The sequence below is a fragment of the Urocitellus parryii genome, chromosome 4 (genome assembly GCF_045843805.1).
Source record: "Urocitellus parryii isolate mUroPar1 chromosome 4, mUroPar1.hap1, whole genome shotgun sequence".
Lineage (NCBI taxonomy): Eukaryota > Metazoa > Chordata > Mammalia > Rodentia > Sciuridae > Urocitellus > Urocitellus parryii.
The window spans coordinates 105,469,320-105,488,469 of record NC_135534.1 but is presented as its reverse complement, the minus strand read 5'-3'; the positions used below and the strand labels follow the sequence as shown (position 1 = coordinate 105,488,469).

At 40.9% G+C, this 19,150-nt stretch overlaps 1 protein-coding gene across 2 annotated transcripts in view; it reads right to left on the bottom strand.

The window, feature by feature from the left end:
* Kmt2a (lysine methyltransferase 2A) overlaps positions 1-18,521 on the bottom strand; it is an 84,593-nt gene extending 66,072 nt beyond the window's left edge. For both annotated transcript variants that reach the window (XM_077796933.1, XM_077796935.1), the window contains exons 1-2: positions 17,904-18,521; positions 15,756-15,854 (exon numbers count right to left, since the gene is read on the bottom strand). In XM_077796933.1, coding sequence (XP_077653059.1) covers positions 15,756-15,854; positions 17,904-18,335 — 531 coding nt within the window. In that variant the 5' untranslated portion in view covers positions 18,336-18,521. The remainder of the gene's footprint in view (positions 1-15,755; positions 15,855-17,903) is intronic.
* Positions 18,522-19,150: the final 629 nt, after the last annotated feature.

Below are 19,150 nucleotides of genomic sequence, written 5' to 3'. Positions count from 1 at the left end.
GAATTTGCTGATGGCTCAGGTTTGGGATGTGAATAAAACAGAGAAATCAAGGATAACTCTTGTAAAACTTTGGGCTTCAGCAACTGGATATATTAGAGTCATTCCAAAACAAAAGATTAAAACTGGTAAAGGCTTGAGAGAGGGAGGGGAAAAAAATTATATATATTTGGTGGTTGTGCTGAGGATGAAACCCAGTGCTTCAAGAATTCTAGGCAAGTACTCAACCACTGAGCTATATACCCTGTTTTTTGAGGGAAAAAATCAAAACATTTTGGACATGGTAAGTGCAAGGTATTTATCAGATATGCAAGTGGTTCCAGCCATACTCGTCTTCTTATGTGTAAACTGAGAATAATAGTGGCACCTCACAGGGTGGTCATGAAGATTAGGTGAGATACATGTGAAATGTTCAGAGTACAATCTGGACCACAATAAACACTCAGTTAATGTTAGCTATGCCTATTGTTATGCAAATGGAAATATCTAATAGGCAGGTGGTTGCACAGGTCTAGAATTCCACCAAATAGTATCAGAGACAAAGATTTTGTTGGTAGTCATATAGATGAAGGCTGGATGAGATCACCAGGAAGAATGTGTAGACAGAGAAGGCACACAAAAATGGACTCTTGAGTACTTTCAACATTTGGCAGATGAGGGGAATTACACAGAATCCTGAAAATTAATAACTGATGAGTTAAGTAGATAAACAGTAAGTATAGTGTTATAGAATCCAAATAAAAAGGGTATGTTTTTATTTTTTTAAATATTTTTTATTTTATAGTTGGACACAATACCTTTATTTCACTCATTTATTTTTTACATGGTGCTGAGGATTGAACCCAGGGTCCTGCGTGTGCAATACAAGTGCTCTACTGCTGAGCCACAACCCCAGCCCAAAAAACAGGATATTTGAAGAGAGTTATCAGCTGGTTCAAATGATGCCAGGATGAAAACTAAGAAATATCTATTTAACCTAGAAAAATGGAGGTCCTTGAGAATCATGATAAAGAGTTATTTCAGTGGAGTCCTGCGAATAAAAGCCCAATAGGAAAGGTTGAGGAGAGAATGAGAGGTGAGAAAGTAGAGACAGCAATTACACATAGCACTTTGAAAAAGTTCTGTCAAAAGGAGCAAAGAATCAGGTAGTAGCTGGAAGAGGACATAGGGTCAAGGGGTTTGAGGGTGGTTTTTGTTTGTTTTTTGTACCAGGCACTGAATCCAGGGGTATTTAAGCATTGAGCCACATCAACAGTCCTTTTTATATTTTTTAGTTGTAGTTGGACACAGTATCTTTATTTATATTCTTATGTGGTGCCGAGTAGCAAACCAAGTGGCTCAAACGTGCTAGGTGAGCATTCTACCACTAAGCCACAACCCCAGCCCCTATTTTTTTTGAGATAGGATCTTGCTAAGTTGCCAAGGCTGGCTTTGAGCCTGCAACCCTCCTGCCTCAGTCTCCAAAGCCAATGGGATTATAGGCATGTGTCACCGCACCTGGCCTTTTCAAGAATTTTAAAAAATAATTATATTCAGACAGCTTTATATTGTGATGGCACCAATCCAGTTGTGAGAGAAAAACTGCAGATGCAGGAATAGGTACAATCCCGAATGGATGAGAAGTGATGGAATCCAGAGCTTGAAAGTAGACTCTGGTCTTCAACAGAAGGGGGGCACTTTGTAGAATGTGGCAAATAAGGTAGTAGAATTAAAGTTCCCTTTAAACAGGAAGAGAAAAGCTGCTAAATATTTCCTATATTTTTAAAAATGTCTTCATTCAGGGGCTGGGGCTGGGGCTGGGGCTGAGTGGTAGAGCACTTGCCTAGCAAGTGCAAGGCCCTGGGTTTGATCCTCAGTACCACATAAAAATAAATGAATAAAATAAAGGTATTGTGTCCAACTACAACTAAAAAATATTGGGCTGGGGATGTGGCTCAAATGGTAACACGCTCGCCTGGCACGCACAGAGCACTGGGTTCCATCCTCAGTACCACATAAAAATAAAATAAAGATGTTGTGTCCACCAAAAACTAAAAAATAAATATTAAAAAAATTCTCTCTCTTTAAAAAAATATATATATTTTAAAAAATCTTCATTCATTCTTATATTTCATATAATACAACTGCCTCTCAAGAGTCAGTAGTACATCAGTAAATGAAGACTAGTAGCTAAATTACTCCTAAGGATAATTCTGTTAATATTAATTTTGAAAAGTTTCAATTTTCAAATAATCAATTTTCAGAATATCTTGCAAAGTACTACAGTTTTAGTACTTATGCTCATATTCACACTATTCCTTAAGCTGAACTTATTAAAAAGAAAAGTAGAGCCAGGCATCATGGCACATGCTTGTAATCCTAGCAGTTTAGGAGGCTGAGGCAGGAGGATCACTAGTTCAAAGCCAGCCTCAGCAACAGCAAGGTACTAAGCAACTCAGTGATACCCTGTCTCTAAATAAAATACAAAATAAGGCTGGGGATGTGGCTCAGTGGTTGAGTGCCCCTGAGTACCAAAAAAAAGGTAGATAGTAAGCTCCCTGAGAGAAGAGCTTGTTCAATACTAAAGTCCCAGCACTTAATAATGTGCCTAGAACATAAGATGATCTTTCAAAAGTTAATTCCATTCTCTAATCTCTGTCCTTTTCTTACTTTATAGAGTATAATATTTATGACTGCCATTTAGGAAGATGAGCCTCTTTGCAGGTACTTTTTCATGATTTTTAATATAAGTAAATGTAGTGATACCTGTAAAACATTTCTAAAATATAAAAATAATGATGTGGGATCAATAAGAGAAAAATATATTCAAGCATGGTCAAATATGCAGACATCCAGAGACAAATTTTTTAAGCCAACAAGGTTACTGAAAGTAGTCAAGAAATGTAACATGGGGCTGGTGTGGTGGCTCAGCGGTAGAGCATTCACCTAGCACATGCAAGGCACTGGGTTCGATCCTCAGCACCACATAAAAAGATAAATAAATAAAATAAAGGTACTGTGTCCAACTAAAACTAAAAAATAAACATTAAAAAAGAAATGGGGGCTGGGGTTGTGGCTCAGCGGTAGAGCACTTGCCTAGAACATGGGAGGCCTGGGTTCGATCCTCAGCACCACGTAAAAATCAATAAATAAAATAAAGGTATTGTGTCCAACTACAACTAAAAACTAAAAAAAAAAAAAAAAAAGAAAGAAATGAGGGCTGGGGATGTGGCTCAAGCGGTAGCGCGCTCGCCTGGCATGTGTGCGGCCCAGGTTCGATCCTCAGTACCACATACAAACAAAGATGTTGTGTCTGCCGAAAACTAAAAAATAAATATTAAAAATCTCTCTTTCTCTCTTTAAAAAAATTAATAAAATAAAAAATTTAAAAAAAGAAATGAAATGTAACAGTTATTGAACAGATATCCTAGTATCTTGTGAACAGATAGGCAGGGGCAAGGGCTGATTCTGTGGGGTCATTGGTACCTCAAAGAGAAGAATGGTTTTCTGAATGCATTAACAGAGAGGAAGAGATTTAAACTGCTTTAAATATAATCTCTGCCTGATGTTGAGAATAGTAACACAAAAAGATCACCTAGGATTATAGAGTACAAAGACAATAATACACTTTCTTAAATTACAACAGAAGGTAAAATTTTCATCCATATAAGAATGAAGTCCAATATTCAGATATTTAATTCAATTCTACCTAGCAACTATCACTCAAGAAACACAAATGCTGCCTATTTTGTAATCAGAGGAAGAAGCAGTTCTCCTCATGCCTACTCCTACTCTACATTAACAAGATCAAGAAGCAAAGATGTCCAGTAGCTTGGGAGGCTGACACAGGAGGATGGCAAGTTCAAAGCCAGTTTCAGTAACTTAGACCCTAAGCAATTCAGCAAGAACTTGTCTCTAAATAAAAGATTAAAAAAGGGCCAGTAGGTGCTGGGATTGTGGCTCAGTGGTGGAGCACTTGCCTAGCATGTGTGAGGCCCTGGGTTCAATTCTCCGCACCACATATAAATAAATGAATAAAATAAAGGCCCATCAACATCTAAAATGTTTAAAAACAAAAGGCGCGGGGGGGGGGGGGGGGGGGGGGAGGCTGGGGATTTGGCTCAGTGGTTAAATGGCCCTGAGTTCAATCCCCAGTACAAAAACAAAAACAAAGAAACAAAAAAAAAGCTGAGCAAAGATGCTCAAAACAGCCATCAAATGAGACAGGTAAACTTTACCCATCCTGCTTCAGATTACATTTTTGTAATCCCAGCAACTCGGGAGGCTGAAACAGGAGGATCCTAAACTGGACAACTTAGTGAGACCCTATCTTAAAATAAAAAGAGCTGGGGATGTAGCTCAGTGATAAAGCCAAAAGAAGGAAAGAAGGAAAAGTAGTCATAAAATAGCTTGTCTTTAAAAGCAAAACAGAAACAGAAACATGAATGTCTTCAGATATTAAGCTATTCAGATTCTTGGCAATGTCCCTAATTACTTTTCAGAGTCATTAAAAAAAAAATAATAAGGTATATTTCCTCAGTTTCTAAGTCTAAACTGACTTATCTATTAGCAGAAGCAAAAGAAATAAACCCATCTGGCAAACTGTAAAAAATTAAACTAATCATCATAATCACAAGGTTTATACTCCAACAGGAAAAGTACCACAAAATGACCAGATTTATTTGTATAGGGTGAAAAAATTAATCAAACACCAACTTTGTTTTCAGAGATGGTTCTTTTTATTACAAGAGGACTTGGTCTCTCATATGCCAACTTTAAGTAGTTAACTTCAGTTTGAGCCAAATCCTCATTCAACTACAAGTTTCAGTTCTTCTCTTTCAGCTTGTTGTTCTCATCCTGATGCAAAAGTCAAGCTGCATCTTTCCTTCTGGGAAGATGGGCTGTTGGATGACCAACAGCAACTGGGGTAACACCGAAGAAGCCACAACTTCCTTCCCACTCTCAAGGTAAATAGGGTCATCTCTTCTTTTTTCTTTTTGGTGCTGGGGATTAAACCCAGGGCCTTGTGAATGCAAAGCAAGCACTCTACCAACTGAGCTATATCCCCAGCCCCAGTCAAAATGATTTTGATCTAATATTTTTTAGGAATTAATGTTCAAATATAGAAGGTGGGAAATTTTGTGTTCTTAATTTTCTGAAAAGCTAATTGGTATCTTCAGATTACCACATCATATTTGGAAGTTTGCCATCACATTCTGAGAAGACCACATTAGGTGGCATTAACCTATTAAAAAAAAAAAAAAAGTCCCTGGTATTTTTTATTATTCTAATAGTAGAGACTCTCAGGAAGAATAAAGAAATCCTAATTACTCTTTGTTTTTTTATTTTCTTGCTTTCTGAATTTATACGTCTATGACTAGCAACTAAAAGTTACAGGAATAGTATGAATCTGTTCTATTTCCAATTCCCAGAGTTTCTCAGAAGATGGCCAGTTTTACAATCAGGGAGTCAAACTGCCCTTCATTTTGTCATCACTTGCAGATTTCCTGAAACAATCCAGCTTCACCTATGAACTCCAGTCATTTTGAGAAAGACTGGTTAAAAGTGTACCCCATTTATTAAAAGAATTTAGAAAATATTTGAAATATATAATTAACCTTAAATAAACCCAGTATCCATTCACCTAAAAGAAAAAAATTCATGCACAGTGCCAGTACTAAATTCAAAAGTCCTAAAGCTTCAATAACCCAACCAAGGTTTTGGAGCTAAATGTTGGTAGGAAAACTGGCTGGTGTTAATATCAACTCTGCCCAGAGTTTTGGTGATCTATATGAATAATCCCAATTCAGAGTTTTCATTCTGACTGTACAGGAAATGCTTTCTGCAACCCAACACATCTAAAAAGGTTTCATTCTGAGTGATGCAAGCCCTCCACACAGCCTCAAAAGCCAAGGGTCAGAGGCTTTTTATAAAACTAATTCACATGAAGCAAGATTGGAAATGACTTGCAAGCACTTGTGATAATGCATCCACAGGCAGTGATAATCCTAAGAAGGGATATTTTGCAGTGTTACTCTTTAATGTAAAACTAAAAATGCGCATAAAAGCTACAAATGCTTGTTTTCTACTTTAAGTCCACATCACTGTTTTTCCTGATGTTAAGATTTCTCTCTTAGCTCCACTTAATAAAATTTTTATTCTCCTATAAAACCACTACAAAAATCATTATTTCATATAGGCATTTCTCTGGAAACTTACTACTAAAAATTAATTATTTTGCCACAAATTGACAGTTCAAATCAAATACTTTTAGGGAACCAATGAGGTCCTAGGGCCCTTGGGGAATTAAAAAGTATAAAACATGATCTATGTCCTCAAGGAGAGGAGTAAGAATACATTTATTGATTCTCAGAAGGGGAAGGTCATAAAAATTCATCTCCAGAGAAGATTATTTTGGTAACTTTTTTACCAACATTGTAATGAAAATGATCATTAGCAAGGTTTACCTACTACTCCTTACTTTATTTTAAGCCTATTTTTTTTTTATTCTAATATCAGTGGAACTAGAAAACAGCTGGTTACCATTCCTAATAATGGATCCATTCATGTTTTCTGAAGTTATAAGTTGCCTCTTAACCTTTCTTTTTTTCAACCTTTCCTCATAGGACTGACTTCCAATCACATAATCATCTTTTGAGTCTCCTCAGAACCGTCTCCAAGGTCTCCTCATCCCTTTTAAGTTGAGGAACCTAGAAATGGAAACAACACTCAAGTAAGGGGATGATCAGTGCTAAGTATTATCTACATAAAAGATAATGCCATCCCATCAGGATACCTCAACATCACTTCCACAACCTTATAGGACTTTGTAAACCTTTACAAAGTCCTACAATGGCTCTTAGGCTTTCCTCTGCCATACTTAAATGAGTTTAGTATTTTTTAAAAATTAGTCAAAATTATCCTATCATGTGCAAGTTCTTCTAGCTTATGTAGTATGTCCTTGCAAAAATGTTCTTTTTGGGGAGGCAGTGGCTCCAGGGATTGAACTCAACCACTGAGCCCCATCCCCAGTCCTATTTTGCATCTTATTTAGAGACAGGGTCTTACTGAGTTACTTAGCACCTCACTTTTGCTGAGGCTGGCTTTAAACTCTAGATCCTCCTGCCTCAGCCTCCCAAGCTGCTGGGTGGGATTACAGGCATGCACCACCACACCCGGCTACAAAATGTTCTTAAAACTTGTATGTACATTTAATTTTCAATTTAACAAAGTCACTAATCACCTTCTATACAAAAAGTACAAATGTAAAACATAAGTAAAAAAAAAAAAATGATGACCTAGAAATGGTCTCTGCCTTAATGGAATCACAAACTAATGGGGGAAAGATAGACACATTCAAAAACTGTTCATAACAAAAGAAAGCCTGGATATTCTTTGAGGACAGTTATAAAGTACAATAAGAAGAGGAAATAAGAAGTAGAGTTTCCACTAGCATTAGCACCTATGAAAGCTTCATGGGAGAGCTAGGATGTGAGGATCTGAGTTGAGTCATAGAAGATGAATAAGCTACAGGCAGGTCAAGAGGGAAAGACTTTAAGGCAAAGGGAAGGCTTTAAAATGTAGAAAGGCAGGACTACAAAGACTCAGGAGAACATCTATTAGCTTGGCATTCCAATGTAGGTACAGCTGAAAAGAGAGTATGGATGTTGAGGAGATAAGGTTCAAGATGTAGAAATGAAGGCCAGCTAGACTATGAAGGGCTGAGAATTTTAAATTGTATATTAGTTAAAAGTCAGAGTTTTAGGAAAATAGTGACATAATCAGATTATATTTAAGAAAACTACTGACAACCCTGTAAAGGGTGAAAAGGGAAGGCAGAGAGACCAGATGTAGGAGATTATCCCAACAATCCATGCAAAGGTAATGAATTTCTATTGGGACTGCAGAAACTGAAAAGTAGGGACAGATTAAGGAAATGCTACCACAGTCTAATGGATGTGACTCAGAAATCCACTAGATGGGGGCAGGAACAAGAAGGACTTGAATAAAGAGCAAGAATGAACTGTCAAGTAGATGTAGGTTAAGATTTTAATCACAGTTTGGCCACATACTAACCAAATTACTTAAACTACTTGTCTGTGTGTGCCTCAATTTCTTAATCTGTAAAAGATGGTGTTCTGAGTATATTCACAAACTTTTTTTTTTTTTTGTAATATTGGGGATTGAATACACAGCCAGGTGCATGCTAGGCAAGTGGTCTACCACTAAGTTACATCCTCTGCTCCCTTTTAATTTTATTTTGAAAAAGGGTCTCACCAAATTGTCCAGGCTGACCTGGAACTTGCAATCTTCCTGCTTCAGCCTCCTGAGTAACTAGGAGGCTGTTCACCACCACAACCTGTCAATTTTCTTTTTTTGTGATATGTACAGCAGAACTATATTTTGCCTTCTACAGCATACAGTCCTCTACTAGCTATTCTTAAACTTTAACTTGCTTTGACTATTTGAGGGTTTGGGGTTTTCTGCAGTACAAAGAATTGAAGCCAGAAGAGTTCTGTCTCAGAGCTACCTCCCCATCTCCTCCCTGACAATTATGCAACTCATGGGGGCATTATTTCTTGGTATCCTACCTGCCTATTTACTTATTCTCCTCCTCCTCTCTTTTTGCCTTGTCCCTAATTATGTTTTGGTTGAACATCAATATTACCAAGATGAGTGGCTGACCTTCAGTTTGGTTCCACTGAACTTACAGAAGAACTCAACACGTGCTAGGACAGACACTTGGGGAGGCTGAGGCAGGAAGAGTGCAAGTTCAAAGCAGCTTCAGCATTAGCAAGGCCTTAAGCAATTTATCGAGATTTTAAAATAAAGAAAAAGGCTGGGGATTAAGTGATTAAGAGCCCCTGGGTGCAATTCCCATACAAAAAAAAAAAAAAAAAAGCTTGACACCCAAAGCAAAATTAAGAACATCTTGAAGTCAAGATGTGTGTAGCATTCATGTTGGCAAATGGAGCTTACAGTACTCAATGGGCACACATATAAAGGTATACCTCAAAATAATAAAAACCAATTATTTTGGTAGGAAATAAAAAAAGATTACAGTAGTTATGTCCTTTCAGTTTCTTTATTCTAATAATAATGAGGGCTTCCCATGTGCCAGGCAAAGTGCTAAGTGCTTTGCATGCTGGTCTCAATTGAGCTTCACAATAACTTAGAACCTAGATTACCCCTAATTTACGAATAAAAAAAAAACTGAGAAGTCAAGAAACTTTCCAATACCTCCAGCTAATAAATGGCTAAAATGAGATTCCAGAGCCCATAGTTTTAATAGCTCTTAAGTACTGTGCTATACTATCTCACAGTATTCCAGATTAGATTATAAAATTCTGCCTCGGGGCTGGGGATGTGGCTCAATCGAGCGTGCGGCCCGGGTTCGATCCTCAGCACCACATACAAACAAAGATGTTGTGTCCACCGAAAACTAAAAAATAAATATTAAAAAAAAAAAGATTCTGCCTCTCCTTTGTAAAGGTGTTTATATATGCATGAATAAAAAATCCTAACCAGAGATTACCAATGGATTTCCTCATTAACTAATCTTAAGAGATATGTTATCCCAAGATTCTAAGGCTTTTAATTAAAGGCAATAATCCAGGGACAATGTTGTGTTTGATCTAAAAATTGTCAATATTCACAGATGGACAAAAATTGATACTGGCATGTATAAATATTTGTTCTAGGAGTAAGATGATGACTAACTTTTCCCTAGTTTTTAGAACTGAGATAGTTAAAGGAGAGCCTAATGAAAAAAAGTCTTCAAAAACACTCCTCATGGGTTGGGGTTGTAATTCAGTGACAGAGCGCATGTGTAAGGCACCGAGTTTGAATCTCAGCATGGCATATAAATTTTTTAAAAAGTCCATCAACAACTAAAAAAAAAAAAATTAAAAAACCCCACTCCACAAGGGTCTTATATTCTCCTAATTCAAGACAGAAAACCATAATTACTTTGACACTATAAAATGAGCATGAAACGATGCTTCAGCAAAGCACCGACAAGGGACAGATCTCTCAAATAGTTCCAATAATAGAAGGGTTCACAATTCTCACTGCTGATAACAAAACATCTCCACCCATGGGCTGGGGCTATAGCTCAGCAGCAGAACACTTGGCTGTGTGAGGCACTGGGTTCGATCCTCAGCACCACATAAAAATAAATAAATAAAATAAATGTCTAACAAAAACTAAAAAACCTCCACCCAAACATTCCAACCAAACACAAAAATCCAAGAAATAGGTAAAATATATGCCAGAAACTCCAAGTCCTGAAATAAATGCCAGTGGAATAGATCCTATTCACTGGTGCCTAATAAGGTATTGCTGTAGCAATAATTAAAGGTAATATATCTGGGGAAACCCCTTCAGACTATTTGTCAAATAGAAAAACAACTACTCATTTCAATGAAAGGGGAATTTTCATACACTGTATATAAAACTGCCAACTAACTCTTATATTTACATCTTTGTTAACTGTTTCCTTAAAACTAAAATTCACCAAGGTGGTATATGCAACATCTAAAAAAGTTAAGCCAAACTTGGCTTCTTAAGAAGTTTTGTACTAACCCTACAAGGAGACTTTCATCACCTACAACTACTACAAATCACACAACAAAATTCCCTTTCAAATACCTTAGTCTTTAAAAGTAAATGTTCCACAGTGGCTCTAGCCTCATGGTTGGCTTCCCCTGTTGTGTAACCTGACAAGGTAAAAAGCTCATTGAAATATTTAACAGTGGTGGTATGGATTTCTTTGGATAGGTCAAGAAAAGCAGATCATCCTTTTTAAAAATATAAAGAACCATTTTATGGGAAGTCATTTTCTCAGTCCAAGTGTCTGTGCATTTCCTCAGGGCTTTCTCAGAGACCTTATTGAAGGGGGAAATGAAAAGGCTGACAAAAGGACCCCTTCTCCCTCCCTATTCCCAGCATAATCTACCTCAGCCACAGAGCCAGTAGCATCCACACAGTCATAAATGCCAGCAATTAGAGAATAAAGCCATAAAACCACCCACTCAGGTATAAGAGTGCAGGCCTCCAGCTTTATTTAATGCATGCCATAAATGATCCTGTACTTCCTTCTTTCAGGTCTTCTTCATGACCAATGAAATGACAATAACAACAACAACAAAATAGTCCTTTGTCTGCCTACCTCATACTGATATGATCAATGAAACCATCTGGGCCCAGGTGAAGGACGTAAGAATCCTTTTCTTAATAAAAGACTCCCTGTTTCCTCTAGCATGCCACATACAGATATATGAAGGGAGCATATTTTGAGCACTTATAGAACTAAAGTCAAATTACTTTTTCCAGTGGGGGAAAAAAGACTTATTCTGAAACTATTCTAGAAGCCAGCCAATTTCTCACTTCTCAAGCAATATTAGCACTACAAGAATATTCTTTTATTAGTTCAACAATTTCTAGAGCCTCCTAAAGTCTGTTCTAATCTAAAAAGTCAATTTGAATCTCAAAGCTAACTTTCAGTATGTTTCAAAAAATCTGACATAATTTAGGAGCAACCAATATTTTCATTTGATTGTCTTCACAACCTGCTGGTACACAAATATCACAAGTCTGTGATTTACTCCATGACAAGATTTCATTCATCAAGCTTCATAAACCAGTCTAGATGAGATCCAAACAAGTGCTTTATATCAGTGAACACATGAGCACCTTCTTTTCTACTAGTGCCTACAGGGTTAAGAATCTGATTAAAATAGGTGTATCATGCCAGACTCATTAGTAATTTAACCTTTCTTAATCCCTGAAAATAACATGCAAACAAAGGAAGGTCCCACCCCAACAATCCTTAAATAAGTTCCTCCCAAAGTAGTGATGGTCACAAAGCTTCCCCCTTTCTCAAAGGTCCAAGGCACTAGGCTCCACCTTGGCAGAAGAAGAATGAAGAGACAAGATATTCACAAAAGGTTCAATTGAAGGCCTTCAGTTAAGTGCTAGAAGGAAGCTGTGCCAACACTAGTGGAATGTGGGCCGGCTCAAAGAGATCTTAATTAGGAGACCTACAATTAAAACACATCAAGTCTCCAAAAGAGAAGCACTGCAGTCTGTTATGCCTCTGAGCAAAAAAAGCATGGTTGCCACCCCCTCTAGCCACAAGGCAAGGGAGGCAACAGATATAGAATCTGCACAGTTGTTCTCTGGAAGGACAGCTTCAAGGTGAGCAAAGAGATGAGAATTAAGTCAAAATAAGAATATTTTTTCTTAGCTTCCAGTCAGAAGGTAAATCACTATTTTGTAAATGATTTCAGCAAGGACCATGTGCTTTAATATAATTCAATGGAAGATAAAGTCACGGACATTTCATAAGGTTTTTAGTGAGAGATGACTAAAAAAGACTGAATTTCTAATGCTCAGTAAAAAACAAAGAAGTTCATTTTGAACATAAAGTAGGTATTTGGACTAATAAATACACTGATCTACTGAACTTTTCATTTAAAATCTTAAGGAATATACTACTTAGACTGAAAATAATGTACAACAATGAAAACAAGAGCCAAACAAGAAATTTAGCCAAAGAAGAGGGCTTCTCTACACACCAGATAATGTCTGGGGTTCCTACAGGTTCTCAGAACTTTGTTAAAAACTATCTTCAAGCCAGGCAGTTGTGTACGTCTGTAGTCCTAGCTGAGGCAAGAGGATTGTTTGAGCTAAGAGTTCAAGGCCAGCTTAGACAACATAGTGAGACCCCACTTCTTAAACACTTTTTCATTTTTCTTTATTGGTTTTGTTTGTCTTATGTGGTGCTAGAGATCAAACCCAGGGCCTCACAATGCTAGGCCACTGCTCTACCACTGAGCTACATCCCCAGACCTTATGTGTTTCTTATAAATGAAATTGGCTAACTTCAGTTATATTTTTTTCCACAAAATCAAAACTTCCCACCAACTTGGAATTTCTCCTAATAATGATGCCAGTTAAGTGGGCAAATGTACAAACTGATATTAAAAATCACAGTGGCTCATGCCTGTAATCCCAGCAGTTTGGGAGACTAAGGCCCTAAGCAATTTAGAATTAAAAATAAAAAGGGGTGGGGATGTGGCTCAGTGGTTAAACATCCCTGGGTTCAATCCCTGGTATCAAAACCAAAAGCAAAAACAAAAACAAAAACAAATCATCAGGGCTGGGGATGTGGCTCAAGCGGTAGCGCGCTCGTCTGGCATGCGTGCGGCCCGGGTTCGATCCTCAGCACCACATACCAACAAGATGTTGTGTCCGCCGAGAACTAAATAAAATAAATATTTAAAAAAAAAACAAAAAACAAATCATCAAACAGGAGCACTGATTCTCATTCTTGAAATACACACAAAAGAAGAAATTCTGACCTGATCAAAAATTAATATAAGTCAAGATAACAGGGAAAAAAAGGATTCATGAGCTATTTTGTGCAAACTTTTCATTTTACGTATCAGAAATTTAAGGTTAAAAATAAATTGTTGGGGGCTGGGGATGTGGCTCAAGCGGTAGCGCGCTCGCCTGGCATGCGTGCGGCCCGGGTTCGATCCTCAGCACCACATACCAACAAAGATGTTGTGTCCGCCAAATACTAAAAAATAAATATTAAAAAAAATTCTAAAATAAATAAATAAATTAATTAATTAATTAATTTTTGGTCTGGAGTTGTAGCTCAGTGGTAGAGCACTTACCTAGCACATGTAAAGCACTGGATTTTATCCTCAGCACCACATAAAAGTAAATAAAATAGAGGTATTGTATCTATCTACAACTAACATACATATATACATATTCTTTTTTTTTTCATCAACACAATGACCTGTCAATGGGCACAGTGGTGCATAACTTTAATCACAGTGGCTTGGGAGGCTGAGACAGGAGGATCACAAGCTTGAGGAGCCTCAGCAATTTAGCAAGGCTCTGAGCAATTTAATGAGAGCTGTCTCACAATAAAAAATAAAAAGGACTGGGATGTAGTTCAATAGTAAAAGGCCCTTAAATTCAATCATCAGTACAAAAAGAAAAGTAAATTGTCCAAGGTCTCCTAACTACCCAGTGACAGAGAAAGGAAGAGAAAAGGCTAAAAATGAACCTCTGATTTCTTAAAGTTCACAATAAAATAAATTCTACTCCTATTATACAGAAAGCCCACATAGGAGATCAGCAACACCTATGTACTTTGAAAAATAATCCCTTCCAGCCAAGAATAGTGGCACAAGCCTGTAATCCCAGCAGCTCGGAAGTTGCAGGATTGCTAGTTCAAAGCCAGCCTCAGCAACTTAGTGAGGCCCTAAGCAACTCAATGAGACTCTGTCTCTAAATAAAATACAAAAAAAGGACTGGAGATGTGGCTCAGTGATTAAGCACCCAAAAATTCAATCCATGGTACAAAAAAAAAAAAAAAATCCCGTTTTAACAGAATTTGGTCATGAGGAATTCTTTTTTTTTAAAATTTTATATATATATATATTTTTAGTTGCTGATAGACTTATATTTTTAGTTGTTGATATAGACTTTTATTTTTTTCATTTATTTATATGCGGTGCTGAGAATCGAACCCAGTGCCTCACACATGCTAGGCAAGTGCTCTACCACTGAGCCACAACCCCAGCTCATGAGGAATTCTTAAATACAGTTGTTACCAGAGAGTTATTCAATAGGAACAAAGTTATCAATGATAGTAAAAGATAAGTCTCCTCTGGTAACAGAGTCCCAACAGGGAAGTGATATGGAAGTTCTGTCACCTACTTTTATTAGTATTAACTTAAAGGTTTTGTTATGGGCAACTTCTAGTCATTATTCAATTACAGAAACCACAATTTACTATTTAAAGAGGTCAGGATCATTTGGGGTTATATAACCATTTCTTTTTCATGAATCTAGACAAGACTTGATATGGAGCTGTGAGCAAGTTCTGAGAAGCAATCTTTAGAATTCTATATCAACCCAGGTGAGCCCTTTTGGAACTTTATCATTGATTTGCAAGATTATATAAGACTAATGCTTAGTTCTTACACTGAAAACTACCAGATCAAAGGAGATAATCACTCTGGTTTAGCACTAACAACACATCAACCTATACCAGATTGCTTCAAACTACCACATAAAAAGATTACCAAGAGCTCATTCAAGCCTAATCAGAAAAAATTCTGAAGTTTAATGTAAGGAGTCAACAACTCTTCTCATAGTTAAGTAGCAAGTACTGTTCAGGCAACAGTTTAAAAAAAAAAAAAAAAACCTTATTAATATCATCTTATTTAAATTAACTGCAACTCTTGAGAAGCTTTACATTATACACTAATGTGAATCAAAATAAAACACCAATTTACAATCATTTCATAACACCAGTAAATAAGAAAATATATAGCACCTGATTAAAACTTTTAAGGTGATTTTTCAATGACCAACAGAAAATATTCTGGTGCCCAGACATTAGGTCCCTGAATCCAGGTCTCTCTCTTTCTGACCAGTCTCTTGAAAAGCTGTGATTGGAAGTTGTCAGCATAAAACTTTGCTTTAGAATATGTGATAATATTTGGGAGGTAAAATTTGGTCCTTCATTACAAAGTATATAAGCATGTTAAACAAGAAGAAAATGCTTCTAAGGATCCCTTAAAACAGACTAACTTCTCTAAGACAGACTTTCTTATTATACTCAAATATACATGGGGCTAAAATTCTATATATAACCAGGCAAGTCTCAAGTTTCTAAAATAAGCAGGTAAATGAATTTTTATTTTTATTTTTTTGCTGCTGTATCTTTTAAAAAAACAAAATCAACTCACATTTAAGCACCAACTCCATGCAAGTAACCTGAACGGTTCAGTCTTTTTGTCATGTATGAGGCCTTTGGTTCTCCAACTACATGGGATCTGTGTTGTTAGCTTAAAAAATACAGAATTGGCCTTTCAAAAAAAAATAATAATCTACAGCAACCAATAAATAGTCTCAAACAACCCTGCTGATTGCAGCTGCCTTCTGAAGGCTGGGAAAAGGAGGTGGAGATAGAGCAGAGAGAGGCAGGGAGAGGGGACGCTGCTGCTAGCTACATAGCAAGGAACACGCCCCCATCATGTCCTCCTTGCTGTCAGAGGCGGTTGTTGTCAGTCTCCTGATCAGACTGCCTTAGAAACATTTTTTAAAAGGAGGCACTAAAAAATGTCAGCTCCTTGAGAGAAGGGGCCGAAGTCCCTGGAATCTCCTCCCTCCCCATCTTCCCAGGATCTTTCGGTAAATCTAAAGGGGTGTGGGGCACAAAAGGCAAAAAGGGGTTTGCCCAGGATATTTTGTGTGCACCAACGGCAGAGCACGCAGGAAACGGCTGGTTGTTATCTTTCCCTTTCTGTTTCAATCAAGAGCACTCCAGAGCAGTAACCCCCTACACCCCTTCTCCTCAGCCCCTAGCAGCTGCTCTTCCTCCTCCTAGCATCCCCCATCCCGTTATTCCCCCCCTCCCCTGTGTTTCAAACTCCCCCTTCTGCATCCAATGGAAAACAAATGCGCAACGCCACTGGCTGAACCTGAACTCAACTTCCCTTCCCAGGGCAACTTTCCATTTTACTGAAGAAGGGTGCATAATGACTATCAAAAGCATCCCCATTCTACCCCTTTACTAATGGGGAAGGGGCAAAGTCTGGCCCTTCATTCAAACTGGGTTCTCTTATAAGAATCAGAGATAAACCTAACGCCTCCCTCTAAGGAATAACTTTGCTTCATAATTCTCCTCTTTCTCCCAAACCAAAGCAAACACGAGCAAAGTAGAACTGTCCCTTACCTACTCTCCTCACCCCAACCCGGCTTCCCCCATCCCTTGCAAGCCCCAGGATTGGCCTAGGAAAAGGTAGATCAATACTGAAATGTCGAGAAAAAGAAGGGTGGGAGGGAGCTAGGGCTGGAGACTGCGTGCTCTCAGGCTCAGTGGGTGGGGTAGGAGAGCAGCTGCTTCCCATGGGAGGATGCTGCCCAAGTACCCCTACAAACACCTCCCATCACAGGACCCCCTTCCCCAGAGCTGGAGGAAAGCCTGTTCCTCTCCAAGAGTGCTGGAAAGCTGCTCTTCTCAAAGGCTAGGGGACGCTGGACTATTTCCCCTCAAAGATGCCACTGATCCTTCATTCTGAAGGAGGGACTGGGTGGAGTGTTAAGTAGAGTAATTAATTCCCTGCTACCAGTAGACTAGAAACGGTGGCTCCGAAAGATGGGGGAAGAGACCACTGCAGGAGGAGAGCACCGTTATGTTATCTTCGAAGGGAAGGAGGTGAGGGCTGGCAAGGTGGAGAGGAAAGGAGATTTCCCCGTGGGGTAGGGCGGGACGCGGGAGGATCTGTCTGCTGGGGGTGGGGTGGGGGTGGAGGTGAAGGAAGGGGGAGTGGCCGGCAAGGTAAGGACCTGGCGGGGATTAGGCGGGGGCTCGTCAGGTTTTCGGAAGCAAGGTGTTGGGAAGGGACACCAATCCCCAGGGGCTAGAAGAACGGGGCCCTGGACGAGGATACCATCCCAGAGATGCCCGAGAGGAAAACTGCCCTAGGAGTAACACATCTGCCCAGAGAGGGAGGCGGGGATGTGGCGGGATCAGGTCTCTAGAAGGGAGGGAGGAATCTTGCTCGGATGAGGTAATCTGTGAAAGGGAGGAGGGGTTCAGGCCCGGGATGGGAAACCCCGGCGAGGGGGTCTGTGCCAAGGGATTTGGGGAAGGGTCCGGGGAAGGAAGGCGAGGGACAAACGCCTTGGCCAGAAGGGTCCAAACCCCGGGGTGGGGGCGTCTGGGGTCTGTAGCCCTGTATGGGGATCCCAACATGGGAGGGCTCTTTGCCCCGGGTCAGGGACCCCAGGATGGTTCCAGAATTGGGATGCTCCTCAAACAAGGATGGGGGAGGGGAAGGGGCTCCTCAGAGGGTCGGGACCCCGGACCTGGGGGTTCCTCGCCCCCTTACCTCTCCGCTGCCGCCTCCCCCGCCGCTCTCCCCAAACACTGCCCGGAACCGGCGCAGGTTGGTGCCGATGGCGGCCGAGACCTGCAGCGCCGCGTCGAAGCCCGGGCCCACCCGCAGCAGGGCTGGCCCAGAGGAGGCTGAGGACGATGACGAAGACGAAGACGAGGCGGACGACGAAGAAGCTGCTGAGGCGGCGGCCGCTCCCCCTGGAACCCCAGCCCCGCTGCTTCCCGCCGCCGCCGCCGCGGCCGCCACAGCCGGGGGGGAGGGGGGCGCCCCGGGGCCGCCACCGCCGGCCGGGGGCCCGGGGGGAAGCAGCAGGGCCGGGACGCGTTGCCGCGGGGCGCCCCCTAGGCCCCGGCGCCCCCCGCCGCCGCCGCCCCCGGTGGTCCCGGGTCGGGCGGGGAAGCGCCACCGACAGCTGTGCGCCATGTTCGCCCCGTGAAGTGAAGCAGGAGAGGGAGAGGCGACAACACAGGGGGGCGGGGAGGCGAGGGGGGGTGCTGAGGGCCCCGGAACCTGCCTAACCCGCTCGGCGCCGCCCGGCTGCGCACACCCGGCCTGCCGCTATGCAGAGCGCCGGGCCGCGCCTGCCCGCCCCGCAATCTGTATACAGGACTCGTGCCTCCGCCTCTGACGCCGGGCCTCTGCTACTCCATGCCGAGGCCCGGGCGGCCTCCTCCAGCCCGCCCGCCCGCCCCGCAACCTGGATAACTGTATGCCCCGCCCTCCGGGAGCGGCATTGCTAGGGAAAAGGAGGGGGGAAGGAAGCCCAGGAGCCCGGAGCGGCGCGCGGGTTCCGGGGAGAGGGGGAGGGGGCGAGGGCTACAGGGAGGATGGAGGCGGAGGGATCCCAGCCGCCTGCAAGCTCGGGAGCCGAGAGGCAGATTACACACGTTCCCGGGACGCGCTGGGAATCGAACCGCCCAGGAGAGCAGCTTCCAGTATAGCGCGGGTGCTGGGTCCAGGAGGAGCGAACCTTCTCCTCCGCCTCGGGGCACGGATACGAGCAGGATTACCCCGAATCGAACGCCACTGGAATAAAAGAGCTCTTATTGTACTACATGCAAAACAGAAGCGTTGCCCAGTTTACTATATGCAAAATAGACAGGCCCTCAGTGAACGCGCCTTAAAAATAAAAAAGGAACCCCTCCCATCTTCATGCTGGAACTCTCTCTAAAATGCACACACCAAGTGGCAGGTCTCCCGCCACCTCCTGGCCCTACTGTGCACACGGGGCAGAGGAG